General features: G+C 39.2%; 1 protein-coding gene across 3 annotated transcripts in view; it reads left to right on the forward strand.

The window, feature by feature from the left end:
* Positions 1-15,656, forward strand: part of vps13b (vacuolar protein sorting 13 homolog B) — a 297,078-nt gene that overhangs the window by 46,914 nt on the left and 234,508 nt on the right. For all 3 annotated transcript variants that reach the window (XM_082550699.1, XM_082550697.1, XM_082550698.1), the window contains exons 13-16: positions 1,299-1,484; positions 3,401-3,570; positions 4,567-4,761; positions 7,929-8,050. In XM_082550699.1, coding sequence (XP_082406825.1) covers positions 1,299-1,484; positions 3,401-3,570; positions 4,567-4,761; positions 7,929-8,050 — 673 coding nt within the window. The remainder of the gene's footprint in view (positions 1-1,298; positions 1,485-3,400; positions 3,571-4,566; positions 4,762-7,928; positions 8,051-15,656) is intronic.

Below are 15,656 nucleotides of genomic sequence, written 5' to 3' on the forward strand. Positions count from 1 at the left end.
GGCCGTGATTGATATGCAAATGCTATTAGGTTATCATGCTTTATAAAGTAGAAATGACTGGCTTTGGTTAAACAAACTCAATAACTCAAAAGGTATTTATTTATTCATATGGAGTATGTCACCTGTGTTGTTCTACGTACCTCCCTCTTTTTTGTGTTTCATTTTAGCTTTTCATGACTTGGCTATTGTTTCCTCAGCTGCTGTCATCTACAGATAATAATCTAAATTAAAAAAAACATTGATACTGTCATTCTGAGCTGTCAAAGTCATTTCTGACGGCAGGATAAGTGTCAGTCTCTTTGGGATGGCTGTGGTTACCCTTGCCAGTTGGAATGCTTCTTTTCTGTTAGTGTTTCTGTTCTTCACGGATACGGACCAGATCCAGTGTCAACTAAACAAATTAGTCTGCATTGCCACAGGTCTAACATAAACTCTGAGTCAACTGAAATAGTAACCGACCCAGGTCACTCTTACCATTGACTTCACATTAGAGTCACGCTGCAGATTAAAAACATTTTTTTATAATCTTTGGAAATTGAGACACTTTTAAATAGTCTAAATCCTCCTAATTTCAGCCTCCTCGTCATTCCAATGAGCGTTCTAACTGCAGCCATATGGTCGATATTAGGCTTAATCCATTGCAACCAAATCTCACAGAAGGGAAGGGGAAGTGGCATTGCCTGTTGCTCTTTTTAAATTTCCAAAATTTAGTGGAAGTTACACCCTCATTGCTTTGAAATAAAAAAAAAAAAGAGTTACATTGGCATTGTTGACTCTGAGCTGTACTAATGTTCAGCACAGTGGTGGAATGTAAATGGAATAAAGCCAGTTGTGACCCTTTGTCCTTTTCCTCCCTCACTGCCATTCATCCACCCCCTTCCTTTATTTTTAATTTCTGCCTTTTTATTGCGAGAGAGTTGAGTCTTTTAAGTGGACCTCTGGAACAGGGGCCTGCGATGAATGAAGGGACAGCTGTTGGAGGGAAGTGGACATTTGGAATATTCATCATTTCTGTGGGTCACAGCTATGTGAGCTGCCTCCTGCTGCTGCATTACACTACATCTATCTTTTTTGGGTTTATGCCAGATGACAATAGTCTATATTTATACTTCATTAAGAAATGAGATATGGGAAAATGTTTCTGGCTAAATATTAATGTAAAACAAACAGACCTTATATGTATGAAAGCTGAAAATATGTTTTAATTTTGTTGACTGAGACAAGAGTCCTTAAGTTTATAAGTACATACATTATATATTTTAATCAGGTTATGTATATATGTGTATTTCCACTTGTAGGCTCTCAGGATTTCTCTGGGATGAGCATGGAAGAGATAGTGCCTGCAGTTCAAGAGACCTCCATCAAGAGGCTGGTGGTAGGACCTTTAGACATCAGGTTGCATAGCAGCGCCATCCATCGCATTCTCAAGATGGTCACCTGTGCCATGGACCACGAGTATGAACCCTACTGCAAAGCGCAGCGAGGTCAGAGATCAAAATTATACAAATATATAATTAAAAAATATACCTTCTCTGGTCTGGTATTTTACTCACATCTCTTGTCATACTTTTCAGTGACCAGAAACTGTAACAGTTTTCACTTTATAATATTCTCATCGCATTGTTATTTCCTTGCACAACCCATTCTTCAACACACAGCTGTACATGAAAGTAGTGACCTTTTGAACCACATAAGGGAGGTTAAGCCAAACACCTTTTGTTAGTGATCATCCCTGCACAGCTATTGATGAGCTCATCCCTGGGATGTTGTGAAAGAACATGGAATGTGTGTCTGTATGTAATATCTGTAGCAATAACTCTTTTGCAAAAGATTTTTGTGAAATGATAACATCCGTAGGTTTCGGTTGTTTCAGCATCTGTGATAGATAATAGACGATGGTGTAATTACTGTAGCAGTTTTTGTCTGAAGCGGAGTAGGTCAGCGTGTTCCTTCCTGTTTCTATAAGTGTTTGTACTCTCAAGGGTCAGTATAGTTGGAGCCTCTTGGGGGGGGGGGGGGGGGGGGGATTGAGAGTAGATAAGAGGAAGTCAAGGTTGCTATTACAGAAGGATTTATAGCAACCATTCATCATTTTGATACGATAAATTATAATTTAGCTATGCAGAACCTAACAGTTTAAACAGTTTGGTACCTTAAATAAAAGCTCTTTCTCTGTGTTTCTCTGTCAGAAACATTAGATCTAGTATGTATTATTGATTGGAGAAAGTTTGCATCTATAGCATCTTATCCTGTCCTTTTTCTCTGTTCTCCTTTTTATATTCATTGCCAAGAACTAAAAAAAAAAAGCTTTCCTTCCCAAACTAGCTATGGATGCTGAATTGGCTTCATGTTGCCCTGTTGAGAAGATAAACTACATTTAGTTTGCTCATTTGGATAAAAGTTCTTTACATGGTCTAAAAACAATAAATGAACAATAAAAGTAACAGGACTTTGAGAACTAGAGCTAGAACAGGATATTTCTAAACAACAATATACTTATGTTATGTTATGTTTTCTTTTCCCATTATTTTTAGCATCCATAGTCATGTTTCTGTGTATCATGGGAGTTCCATCTGTGTTGTAAATTAAATTTTCACTGTGGGTATTGACTTGAGCCCTGGCATATGAATTGATTGGACATAGCAGTACTAGATCAAGCTGAATGTTGTAGCTTTAGGACAAAGATCAAAGCAGCTTTGAGATCAAATTCCGAGCCCACCTTGTAGTTGGAAATGTAGCCCAACAGAACCTCCACAGAGCTGACACTGACCCATACGTGGGACCAGACCCAAGGCCATAGGGTTCAGGTTTGGTCTGCCTTTGACCCTGGTGTAGTGGATCACTGTGCTGGTCAGTCCTTACTGTGAGTATGGATCTTAGTAGCCTCTGGTTCACGTTGACTTATTTCGCTTTTTTTCTTGGCTCTTTGGGTATTTCTTTGGTTATTGACAGAATGAGTGGTTTTATGAAATAGTTCAAAAAGAATGCTACTGGGAAACAGCCATTGTAATGAATAGCACATGTAGATGCCAGCACTTTTATAGTCCACGTCTCTTTTATTTAGTGTTTGAGTTGGTGGTTTTTGTTGGAAAAGACCTTTTCGTTGTTTTAATGCTATGAGAGGAGCACAGTGGCTGGAGAGGAACGGCACCCACTCAAAGAAATTGGTGTGCTTTACAGCTAACCCTTTCCACTGTAAAACGGTTTTGGTCTCGAATCCAAATATCTTTGGCTTATCCCACTCCCTTACTATTATTTCATGTAATGCACTACAGGTTGCATTCTTATGGTTAGAAAAACAGCTGTTTTAGTATTAATATTTAGAATGTTATCTCTACATTATATTAAGTTTTTTTTTTAAGCTAACATGTTTCTTGTTATTGTGGCATTATTTCTCCAGAAATGACTGAAGAGAACAGTGGTCCAGCTACTCCAGAAGAGATCTCACATTTGGAGGAATTCATCCCAACTCGACTCACTTGTCTCACTCTGTTCCAAGTCTCAGTCACTGTTTCAATGGCAGAGTTCAACCTCCTACATACACTAATGCCTGTCATCATGGGACACAAGGTAGTGCTAACAGTGAATTCAATTCACACCACACCAGATCAAGTCAGAAGACCTACGATGGCATATGCACAGCCCCACCTGATCATGTACAATCCTCACAGTCATTCCTTAGTTCGATAGCCCTCAGTTCACCTTGTCCAGCTGCATGACAGGGCAACCTGCTGTCATACCTCGTTCCTCTCCTTGAGAGAACAGAAGTTATAGACACAACACTTCCCTTTCAGTCAGTTCACTTGGTCGAACACATATAGTGTTGGACATAGATGCACACCCTGAAATGATGAAAAGGGCCAGTGATGTTGCCATTCCCCTGGTAGAATGTGCTTTCACACAGGGAAGCAAAGGGTATGGTGCTGTATACCAGGGAGATAGCTTCCATAAGATAATGTGAGAGCATCTGTTTAGCTCGATATCAAAAACCTGGTCACATAAATGCACATGCAGAATGTGGTAAATATAGGTACGTAGGATTGACTAACCTAGCCTGCTCAGCATACTATAGCTGGGTACAGAGCCATAAGTAGACATTGCTTTGATCATGGCATGGCTAGCTTGGGGACAAAATCTAAGAATAAGGGCAGGTGGCTTTTGACTGTCATTTTCTCCAAACTAAGGAAAAGCTCTGTGAACTCTGATCGCTTCTGAGCTGGTAGAGGACTGGGCCAGTCCACCTGCAGCTGCACCACTTTAAGACAAAACACACAGGGACAGCCGCTGCATCATTCTAGGCTAATGACAAGTCTCCTTACTGAGAATCCAAGTTTGAAATTAAGAAAAGGTGGAAGGAGATGAACAGGAGTTGTTAAGTGTAAAGCTGATGTTACTGTTCTGAAAAGAAAACTGTAGTATTTAAATTAATGCAAAGTAGAAGTATTTTTGCTCAGGTGTTGGTGTTGTTTGGTTGGTTTTGACTTGGACAACAGTATGTTCAATATGTGTCATGTTTGTTGTCACTGACAATAATTGTTAAACCTTTCTATATTTTCAACTGTCCAGGTGGCACCATGTCTGGTCTCTGTGGCAGAATTTCAGCCAGTGCGCCCACTACCTTCAGTACAGTTCCAAGTGGAAAAGGTGAATTTTGAACACTCTGTGCCAATGTATGCCCCAGAGCTGGTAACCACTGTCAGCAGTCTCAGCCAGCCTTCTGACAACCTGCTACATCACTGCTATGCACACCTCTACCTCAAGGCAAGTATGAGAATATTCTGCACTCTATAGTATTCTTTCTCCTCACTCCCAAACCAGTAGTGGCACATGGGTGCCCCTCCCTGAGCCTGGTTCTGGAATTTTCTTCCTGTTAAAAGGGTGTTTTTCTTTCCTACTGTCACCAAGTGTTTCAACACAGGAGGTCATCTGATTGTTGTGATTTGGTGCTATATAAGGGAAATTGAATTTGATTCAGATTAAGATCATTCTTGTTGCCATTAAGGACACAGTTGATGCTAAGTTAAAGGCAATCAGGCTCATTAACAATATATGAAAACTAAGCAAATGTCAGTTGCTATCAAACCCCCCCCAAAAACTATAGTTGAATAAAACAGTTTTAAATTGCACACTTGTTCTCTTGTTTGTCTCATGATTTTAAATATGGAAACCAGTACTGTGCCAGGACTCATTTGGTTTGATTCTGTTGGTATTTTCATTTTATTTTATTATACATTTGTCTTTCTGTTTATTATGTTTCAGTTTGAACAAAACGATGCATCTACTATTTATTAGAGTATGATTTTTGTGCACAATAGCATGCTAATTGGTCAGTCACAGTTGTGATCTTATCTTCCCTTTGAAATGATCGGGCCAACCTCTTTAATGACCTTGATGACCCTTTTCACCTGGTCATAAAAATCTCAGCACTCAGTTTCCTGATGAGCACCAGTACATTTCTGGTCTGCTTCATCTGCCAACTAATAGGGTGCAAGAGACTTGTATTAAGCAGCTGTGACATTCCCCTGTTACTATAAAGGTTTTACAATTTTAGCTGCTAGTTTGAAGATGAAAATATAACATTCACTGTCACTGAAATTTAAAGTTGGTAGTACTATAATTTGAAGTTGGGACCAAAAGACAAAAGCTTCATTTTCTTAATCGTTTTAAACCACGGGACAAGATTATTTGTCAGCCAAGCTTTTATCATGTTGCCTAGCATCATAAGATGAGCAATAAACAACTGCATATAACATTCCAGAAAATAGTAGTTTTCTACCTAAGTGTGACTTCTTAACCTGTATACTAGAGTTATCCATGTCCAGTAATCTATGGCTAAAGTAAAATAAATTTAAACACTTTGTTTTAGGTTTGTTTTCAGGTTGTAACCTCTGATTTTTAGTTTACCTGAAGTCCTTAGTCTGTCATTGAGTACACATTTCCAAAAGAAAATAAAGAAAGGATTTTGCTAAAGAATCCAATCAACTTTTTAGGGAGTTTGGATAATAGATTGGGTGTAATTTGTCATCTTTTCATTCTGGCCTGGTATTGCTTCAGTGTGTTTTTAAGGCAGGATGTTTACTGTACGTCATGCTGGTAGTCCTTATCACAGGGTCACTGCAGGGTTAACAGTCATCTGGTCAGTGGCCAAGGATCATTGTGACCAATCAGCCAATCGTTGTCTGTAACCATTAAGGTTCTCAGTCTCCATCTGGGTTTTTGCACTGGGATCATGACAGGGTGGAGGTCATTCTAGCTACAATTCACCCAATTCAGGAAGTGATTTGAAAAGGGTATAAACTAAGGCTTATCTAAATCTGTGTTTTATTGACGCTGGCTGTCAGAGCTTAGGTATCTGTGTTGAGGGTAGTGTTAGCCATTGTCCTACTTTTACATGATTGCAGGCAAAAGCTTTAAGTCAGTCTGGTTGCTTAACAAGAGACCACAGAAGTTAATGGTCATGTTAAAGTTTGGTTTATTTGAATCGGGACTGAAACTGCTGAATAGCGATCAGAAATCTAGTTTCCAATAGAAAGCTGAGTGTTTTGTGTGGGCAATTGAATTTAAATGTGACTTTTTTATGTCTACATCTTTATCTAGTAATTGATATATTAGAGCCATAGGCCATTTGTCCTATTATAAATAAATTATTGTTTTCCAGCATTTTGTCTGCTGGCTTGTTGATCTACACAGAAAAATGATCTAGTACACCATTACAGCAGCTGGATGCTGGACAGCTAGGCCCAGCCATCATCTCTTACCTCCAATATTAAACAGGACTTTACCACCATGTGCTATCAACAGTATGTAAACACTGGGCTGGGAGTATATTATATGTGGCTTCCAGGAGCTTAGATAATGAGAATGAGATTGTGAGACCCACGCCTGCTATGACAAACAGCAGAGTTAGACAGTGGTTTATTTTTCTAAGTACTGTTGCTGTCTTTATCATTTTTTATCTTTTTTATAAAACATTACTTTGTACATTCATATATTTGTTACTGTAGCCAGATAAAAAGTGATAAAGACTCATTATTAACCCTATCCCCATTAACTGTGACAGGTCAAGTACAGGCTAAAAAGTTAAATTGGGTTTAATGCAAATTCAAGAGAGTAAACCTTTTTATAATTTTTATTTTGTAAAACCAGCTGTTGTTGTGAGAGGAGTACTGTGGCTGGTATACAGTTCCATATGGACAGATTATGTTCAGCGGGATAGTGCTGCAATGTCCAAGATTGTCTCAAAATTGTGTAGTAAGGGTCAAAGGAAATGAAAGTTGGGGTGTTAAATATGCTAAATACTGTATATTAAATGTGTTCTCATTAAAGAGTGTCTGGATTGTATTGGGGGCCATAAGTCCACCAAACTGGACATTTAAAAAAAGAAATTCCAGCCAAGATAGTATATCTGGTGCTGGTAAAACTGTCATAACCTCCTCCTAGAGACACCCTCTGCCACCTACTTTAGAAGTACTTTTTCCATAATTTAATAATTATGAAATCATGCAGCATCTTATTTAAATCTTATAATTAGGGGACAAAAGACAAACCAAAACTTTCTCCATGCTGGAAAAATGTGGGCTATTTGGCTGACTGAATATAGATTTAATCAGTGCAAATTTTGTGGAGAAGCCTACTGTAACAAGGACTACCACACATGTGCTTTTGAGTACCTTGACACATTTTTATAGGTCTGTCTATGGAGACTTGTCGATGAAATAATGTCACAAATATTTAAGGTCAAAATGAAGGCCAAGGTTGACTGTGGGTTTGGTCTGCATGTTATGGGTCTGGTGTGTGCTGGTGTGATCCTATCACATGATCATCTTCTTTTTTTCTCCCAATGTATTTGTGAATTCCTCAGTGTTTTTTCAGCGTGTTAGTTCCCCTCTGTCTTCTCCCTTCATTTCTTTGCCTTTATGTCTTTGCAGGTGTTTGGGTTCCAGGCAGGGTTGACATGCCAGGATAAAGGATCTTTTTTACCTCTCATCCCCATCATCCCTTCGTTTAGTACTGCACTCTATGGAAAACTGATTCAGTTGCCTGCATTGTGGTGAGTTTTTAGCAGTTATATAACTGATTAAGTCTGCAAATTGCTAAAAGCCCAGTGTACATGCAGGGCATATTTCAAGTTATGATGAAAATAGAAATGTTATTGTTTCACCGGCCAGTGCCTGTAACAATTGTGTGAGGCACAAAAAAATTAACATAATAATGATAGCATCATTTCTGTATTGTGTGATCATGGAGGCAAAACATATAGGAAATGTTTACACACACACACATATATGGCTATATATATAAAGATGTGCAATCTCTTGTGGGCTGTGGATATGAGGGTATTTAAAGTGATGGATGAGGCAGTTTTTCAGCAGTCATGTGGGAAAACAGAACGACCGTCAGTGTGGAATAACTGCAACAGTTTACTTACTTTGAAACACAAGAAGAAGAAAGACAGTGTTGTCTAGGGACATGAAAAAGTTGCTCCCCTTTTTTTTCTTTTTCTTTTTTTTTGGTTGTTTACCAGACAGATGACTCATTGGAGATGTCTCTTAGCGGGAGGAAGAGACTTCAGAAGTTAAAGAAAAGGGATGAAGGAAAAGGAGACAATGTTTAGAGTTTGAGGATGGAACAGTTGGACACATTTGGATTTGAGCGGTGAGAGTAGTAAAGATGGAAAGGAAGAGGAACTGTTGGTACAGCATTAAACACTCTATTTGGAGACTGTAGACAGAATTGGGGGAATAATTTACAGTTCTTAGTTTTTCTGTGTTTAAGGTAAATAAACAGTTTTTTAACTACAACTCTATTAATGCTATTAGTCATGAGGTTCAGTCATAAAGCTCCTCAGCTCTGCTGATAAAAAACAAAATCATTGCCTTGTTTAAAGGTAGTTACTATCTCCTAAATGGCTGAAAGGTATCCTTATGCAGTAGTACTTGACCTGTAGCACTCCTGCTGATGTTAGATGACTTCCTGGAAGTCCTGCTACTTCCTCATACATATTTAATTTTCATGAAGTTCAAACTTGCAAAAAGGACAATTATCAACTTGTGTCAAACTAACCCAAGCTTCAAGTTGAGCTGATGAGAGTTGAATCTCTGGCTGTAATCCAGAAACCAAACAGATTTTTTTTTTCTGTACACTGAAAATTTACAATTGTATAGCTGAAATAAAGATGAAGATGAGCACCAGAACAGTAGGCTTTTCCAGGTCATAAATGCAGCCAGGAGCATCCCTGTCACTTTTTCATCAATCATGTTGGACACCGTGAATTGATCCCCCAGGATTACTAACAGTGTTCTGAGGGCAAACCTTTGGTGCAGTTGACCTGAACTGTGGTACATGTCATCATATATGCTGTGGCAGTGCATTAAAAATCAGGGTTTTTTTGCCTCACACAATTGTCAGTCACTATAAATATTTCCCGGTTTGGGCTTCCAGTGACATCGTGAATTTGAAGATACATAGTGCTTTGTATTTCATTTCTAATTTTGTTGCATATTGGTCATGTGTTTCAGATTATCAAATTTTAATTCTAGATTAAGATAACTTTAGTAAATACAAAATGCAGTTTTTAACTGATGATTTTCTTAATTAAAATTAAGAGTCCTATCCAATATCACCTGGCCCTTTCCTTAGATATTAATAAAATATTCTGATTATGATTCAGTTTCACTTCCCACACTGAAGCCTAATTACTGCTAGATTCGATGAATCAAGGAATCACTTAAATAGAACCTGTCTGGCAAAGTGAAGCAGGCGAAAGGCAGTACATCATGCTATGATCTAAAGAAACAAAGTCATGACCTGATTCTAACCACAATTCTAAAACCAAGCCTTAACCCACACAAGCTCGCATGGGTTAGAGTAGAGTCAGGTTAAAGTCCCCACCAAGATATACTGTTCATGCAACACTTGTCTACGCAAATTAATTGTTTATAGTAGGAAATCTGTGCAAGAACACAAGCTTAGAAGCCGATTTACCCCAATTAGTTGAGATCTAAACCTGTCGGAGCTGCAGATGGTTTTGACTTTTACTAACCTCGTTTCCAGGCACTTCAGTATATCTGCTACCAAACAACTTTCACTTTTTTTTTCTTTTTTTTTTAAACAGTTGTCTATTTTACTGTCACTCACTGTATTTTAGATGGGCTGGATTTGCTGCTTAGTGTTGTTAGTTTTGTCATTTCAGAGGTAATGTGACTTCTATTTGACCCTGTTCGTCTAAGCAAGAGGCAAGAAAGCCTGCCTCTTGACCTGTGTATTGCAAGTCAGAAACTAATAAACACAATGTGATAGTTTGCTCCTAGAAGAATGATGAAGAACAGGTTTGACAGAGTGCAGACAGTAGTTAGAAGAGATATATGCGAGTGGTTGTTTAACTGCTCACAGTTGGAATGTTTGAATAGTCAAAAAATGAATTAATGTTTCCATTTCTTTCTTTTTTTTCTGTCGCTTTCATAATGTTAAATACTCGTTTATGGGTCAGAATGAAAAGATAGAAATGGTCACTGACTGAGAGTTGGTCTTAATTTCATTTGACCTCTGGCCTCAGAGTGTTTAAACTCTTGCCCCATCTCAAATTAAAACTCATACAACTTGTAACGGCAAAGTTGTGTTATAGATTGTATGCATTCATGGAAACCTGAAAAGCTTGAGGTTTCCCTTTACAACAGAAAAAGCTGAGCCCAAGAGTGATACACTGGGTCAGTATGGCACCCAGAAGATGCACTCCACCAGGTGGTAGTGTTTAAATTAACTTCGCTGGTATTTGTTTTGGGAGGGCTTGTCGTAGCTGATGCAACTTTAACAATATCCCTTTCCAAGATGTTCTCGTCTCTGACCAGACACTGAGCAGAGCTATACATGCTGAAGTTTAAAATAACAGAAAGTGTGGAGCATTGTCTGTGAGTAGGAGACACATACACACCCTCAAGGTGCCAGTAGGCAGCCAGCTCTTGCTTAAGTATGTATGACTGCCAGGTAATCATGGGAGATTTGAGGGACACTGAGTGTCTATGAAGACCACGCACGTCTGCTGATGAGCTGGCCGATGAGTGCATAGCTCAGATTTCCTTCAGTCTCACCACAAAGGCTCCCACTTCTCACAGTTGGTAACAAGGGGCTTTTACTGGGGAAATTACACTGCCTTGACATGTTCTCCCCGTCTGCCTTGGATTTCGTTGGGCATGGGGTTATATGTATGCAAGACCTCTGGGACTTTGTCTCTGCAGTTTTTAAATACAATGAAATTTTAGGAAAGTATAATTGCTCTGCAGCAGACTCTGACCTTGTAGTTTTCCATGCTGAAATCACCTAACATGAAGGCAGCCAAATGTCTTCTTGTTTTGTTGGTTGAAACGTCCAAGAAGTATCCAGGTGGTTGGTACAACCTTTCTTGTCAGCATTACTTAGGATGGGCACTCACTTGTGTTGTTTTAGCCTTGTACACTTGGCTTAATGCTATGGAGGAATTTTTGTTGTGTTAGTGTAGAAATGTTGGATTGAACTGAATAGGTTGAAAACTGCACAAAAAAACTGGTCTGTTGGTTTTCCTAACATTGACAAAGTGTGTTTAGACACCATTAATGAGTAATATATAACTACTTGTGAATGCTGTCTTATTGGTAAACATTAAGCTTAGGTCTACTTGATCACTGTCACTTGATTTCAGGCTGAGGTGTAGAGCTAAATTCTTACAGTAGGTGCTGGCTGAAACACTGAGATAATGTCTTTAAAGATGGCACCACAAACTTTACCCACCTGAAGAGAATACAAATAGAAAGCTTTTGCATATATAGCATGTGTCACTCATTAAGGTTGATCTCCTACCATATACATTGGTCCACTTCATATGATTAAATCAGCTGTTTCTTCCGGTCCACTTTAAGAAATTAAAATCTCTGCTGCATCGTCATAGTTAATACTAATACTTTGTAATACTTTGCCCTTGACAAATAATTATAATTATAGACACTACAACTAATATCAATAAAAGGTAAACTAACTCAAAATTAAGAAATAAGAGCTAATTAGAAAATGCAAACTGTAATAAGGGTTAGGTGTTGTGTTTTCAGCACAGCTGAACATAGCTGAGAAGAAGAGCATCCAAAGGTCAAGTCACATTTGTTTTTTCTAAACTTTTTTGTTAAACTTTGCAATCTATCAAACTCATGCAAAGAACTGTGGAACACGTCTCTCTTCTTAATATGGTAAATGGTAAATAGACTGGTATATAGCGCTTTTCTACTCAATCTGAGCACTCAAAGTGCTTTACACAGCTTGTACTTTCACTCAATCACACCCATTCGCACAAGCACTTTTTTCTACACTGTTTCTAAGTGCTTTCTATCTAAAGTTCATGCTCATGAATATACACTAGCATGAACTAATCAAATTAAAATCATTAGATTTCCAAAAGCCAAAAACCCTCTAAAATGCACTTTTAGTCCTGGTAAATTAAGGAGCAGCCGAGAGGCGTCGGGTTGTTCAGTGAAAGCCAATATATTGGCCCCCAACTTCACAAGGACTCTGCAGCATGTCTCAATTGGTTTGGCTATTAAAGCTGTTATTCAAGATAGAAAAAGAGTGGGAGGAGGAAGGGAATGTTAGAAGTGCCACCTGCATCGATCTCTCCAAAACCTAACCTAACTCAGACACATGAGCACACATACACACACACACTTGAGCTCACACCATATAATATTGCTTATGCAGGGCCACCTGACTGCAGCAACATATGGAGACAGGCCAAGGCCGGGGCCCACCAACCAACCAAGCAACAAACCAGCAGCAGCTTAGTGTGGTTCGTCGCATTGCAGGCCATAATTCAAGCCCATGCCAGCTTTTATGTGGCATTTTTAGCAGCCCCTGTTACTCGTTCAGCTATTTCTTAGGGGATAATTTCCTAAAGTATGTGACATTACAGGTGCATGTTATATAGCCACAGAAAGCTGAGTTACTTTGCAAACGGTTCAGAATAGAAAAGAATGTTGGTTTTCCCTTGATATCTAATTATTGGTCCAAGTCTATTACACTGTCAATAGTTAGTTCAGCTTTTAACACTACCAGTAGGGTTTTTATGTGAAGTTGAGAAGTACATACTACTATGTCTGGACCAGTAGTCTAGACTCTAGATTAGCTCATGTTGTGATTTATGAAGGCTGCTTGAGGCATCTGAGGCATGAGGCTTCTGGTGTGATTGTAATGCCTCATTACTCCTGTTCATAGTTAGTCATAGCAAGCTGCTCCTGGTCTGTGTCTCCAAGCACAGCCAAGAACAGGAGGACAAATGCTTTCTGTGTCCTTGAGTAGAGATCCAACTCAAATTTAGCAAATATACATGAACAGCATTTACTGCTGAGAACATTGACTGTGGCTGTTATATTTGTCCAACAGCCATTTTGGCAGACAATATCATTAAGAAGTTGAACTGGTTAATCATTTTGGCTAAAGAAGACTGATTTGGGAGTTGCTGCTGGTTGGGGAAAAACACATTTGCGTGCTCTGAGTATACATTTTAATTACAAATTATAATGATTTTTGTATGATGTCATACATGCAGCTACTGCATCAACCATTGTGTTGTTCCACTAACCTTTGAGAAGCGTTGATTTCCTAATCAAGGAATCACTAAAAGGGCCTCAGTTAAGACCTTGCTCATCAAGGTTTTTGTGTGGGCAGGGTTAATGTTATAGTGAGCTGTCACTGTATGGTGTAGGATAATTGAATGACCTCAAATCAGCATGTGGTTCCTGTGGTCATGCTCAGCTTTGAGTTGTAGTTCGGAGGCCACGGGAGCAGTGGGGAATTCATTTGGCTCAACAAGGCAACACATGCTCCCTGTTCTTGCAGAAACATGGAAATGTTTTCCGAACATTTTCACATGTTGAAGTCGAATGGACGTGGGCATAAACTGCAACAAAGTAGTCTTTATGTATTAACAGGTGTGCATTAAAAGCCTGGAATGACATATGATGTAATATTGTTCCACTTTTAACTCTGAAGCATCTGACTGTAAAGGATTGTGAGCTGCAGGGTCAAACATCATATTTCTTGTGGCACAGTCTATAAACTTCTTTGGCCAACTTTGTGGTAAGGATTTTTTCTCCTCTGCATCTGCTTTCAGATGCTTTTATTTGGTTTTCTAGCTGACGGAGATCAGTGGATGTATTGAAGAACGTTGTATTAAGGGTATGGTATTGGCAAATGCAAGACTTGTGTGCCGGTCTTGACAGTCAAACTGGTCCGTCGTAGTATAATCATATTCACTATATACTTACCCCTGTGATTGCAAGTGTCATTTGGTGGCTTAAATCAACATGGGTTTAGAACCAGCGCTAAAGGACATGTTATGCTTTCAAGAAACAATAATTTGCAGTCCAAGAATGTCTGTTGAATTTAAACTTAACCACAAACTTTATTTGTATATATAGATGAGGTCTAAGATGGTGGATTCAGGAGCAGCTGTAGATGTTTTCAGTTGACTGAGAGATTCTATTAATTCCTGAATTAGTCATCTGAGGAACTGAAGCTTGAGGGAGGGAAAACAGTGGGAAATGGGGAAGGATACATGGATTATCAGCTCTGAGTGGATTATCATCTACTGTGGTGTGCATTCCACTGTCCTTTCCTCCTCACCAGCCCATAATACTGATCCACTGCTTCCTAGAAAGAAGCTCGTTCACTTTTTACTGCACGAGAAGAAAACTACAAGTAGTAATAAGGCTTGGAGTAATGAATGGTGTCGCCATAATAAAGTCTAAGCTTTATTTAGCTAAGAAGCGTGGAGTTAAAAAAAAAATGCATAATAAAAACTGGTATTCCTTCTTGTCATGCGCATGAAGGTCAAAGACAATGGAGGAGAGGAGGTGGTCCATTCACTTGGGTTACAAAAGGATTGTGAGAGGAAAAGCAGTGCTTTATTGACTGCTGCAGATGTTACAATAAAAGGACAGTCCAAAGCAGAATCTGTATAGCATAAATATGCTATTAGGTTTGCAGTCTGTAGGTTGAGATTCTCTTATCTCTATCTATCTGTGTCCTTGACAAAAACCGCATGTCTACCACAGCTGGACAGAGGCAGGAAGCTACACACACACACACACACACACACACACACACACACACACACACACACACACACACACCCCCCATTATGCAAACACATACACAGGCCTCTTGATATGTTTTCCTTTAACGCCTGATGAACCACGTCATTGCCATTTTCTCGCCTTGCGGTCTGCAGCTGTCTGCACAACTTGATTAAAACATTTCTTTTAGTAATCCCTGTGTAATGAAGCCCTCTCCTGAGAATGGATCTCAGTGCATGTATTCATGTGTGTCCATGTGAGGTTGTGTGCATACGTGTGTGATTTGGGTCAGGGGTGCTCCAGATGGGAGGAACGGGAGGGCTGCATCTGTGTCTATGTGTGAGAGACGAAAGAGAGTGTTGGGTTCTGTGAAGAGTTTCGACTGTTCAGGACCAGTGACTGAGAAATGCACACACTGAACACCTTTGACCCAAAGGAACTGCAAAACTTTGAGCCGTGGCTACACGTACAGTCCACGTCTACCGCTAACTCATTCGCTGACCCTCTGCATAGCTGTTAAAGACGCTGGCTATGTTACAGAATGCTGATTGTTACAAATCAACA

Source organism: Aulonocara stuartgranti, assembly GCF_965226115.1.
Source record: "Aulonocara stuartgranti genome assembly, chromosome: 11".
Lineage (NCBI taxonomy): Eukaryota > Metazoa > Chordata > Actinopteri > Cichliformes > Cichlidae > Aulonocara > Aulonocara stuartgranti.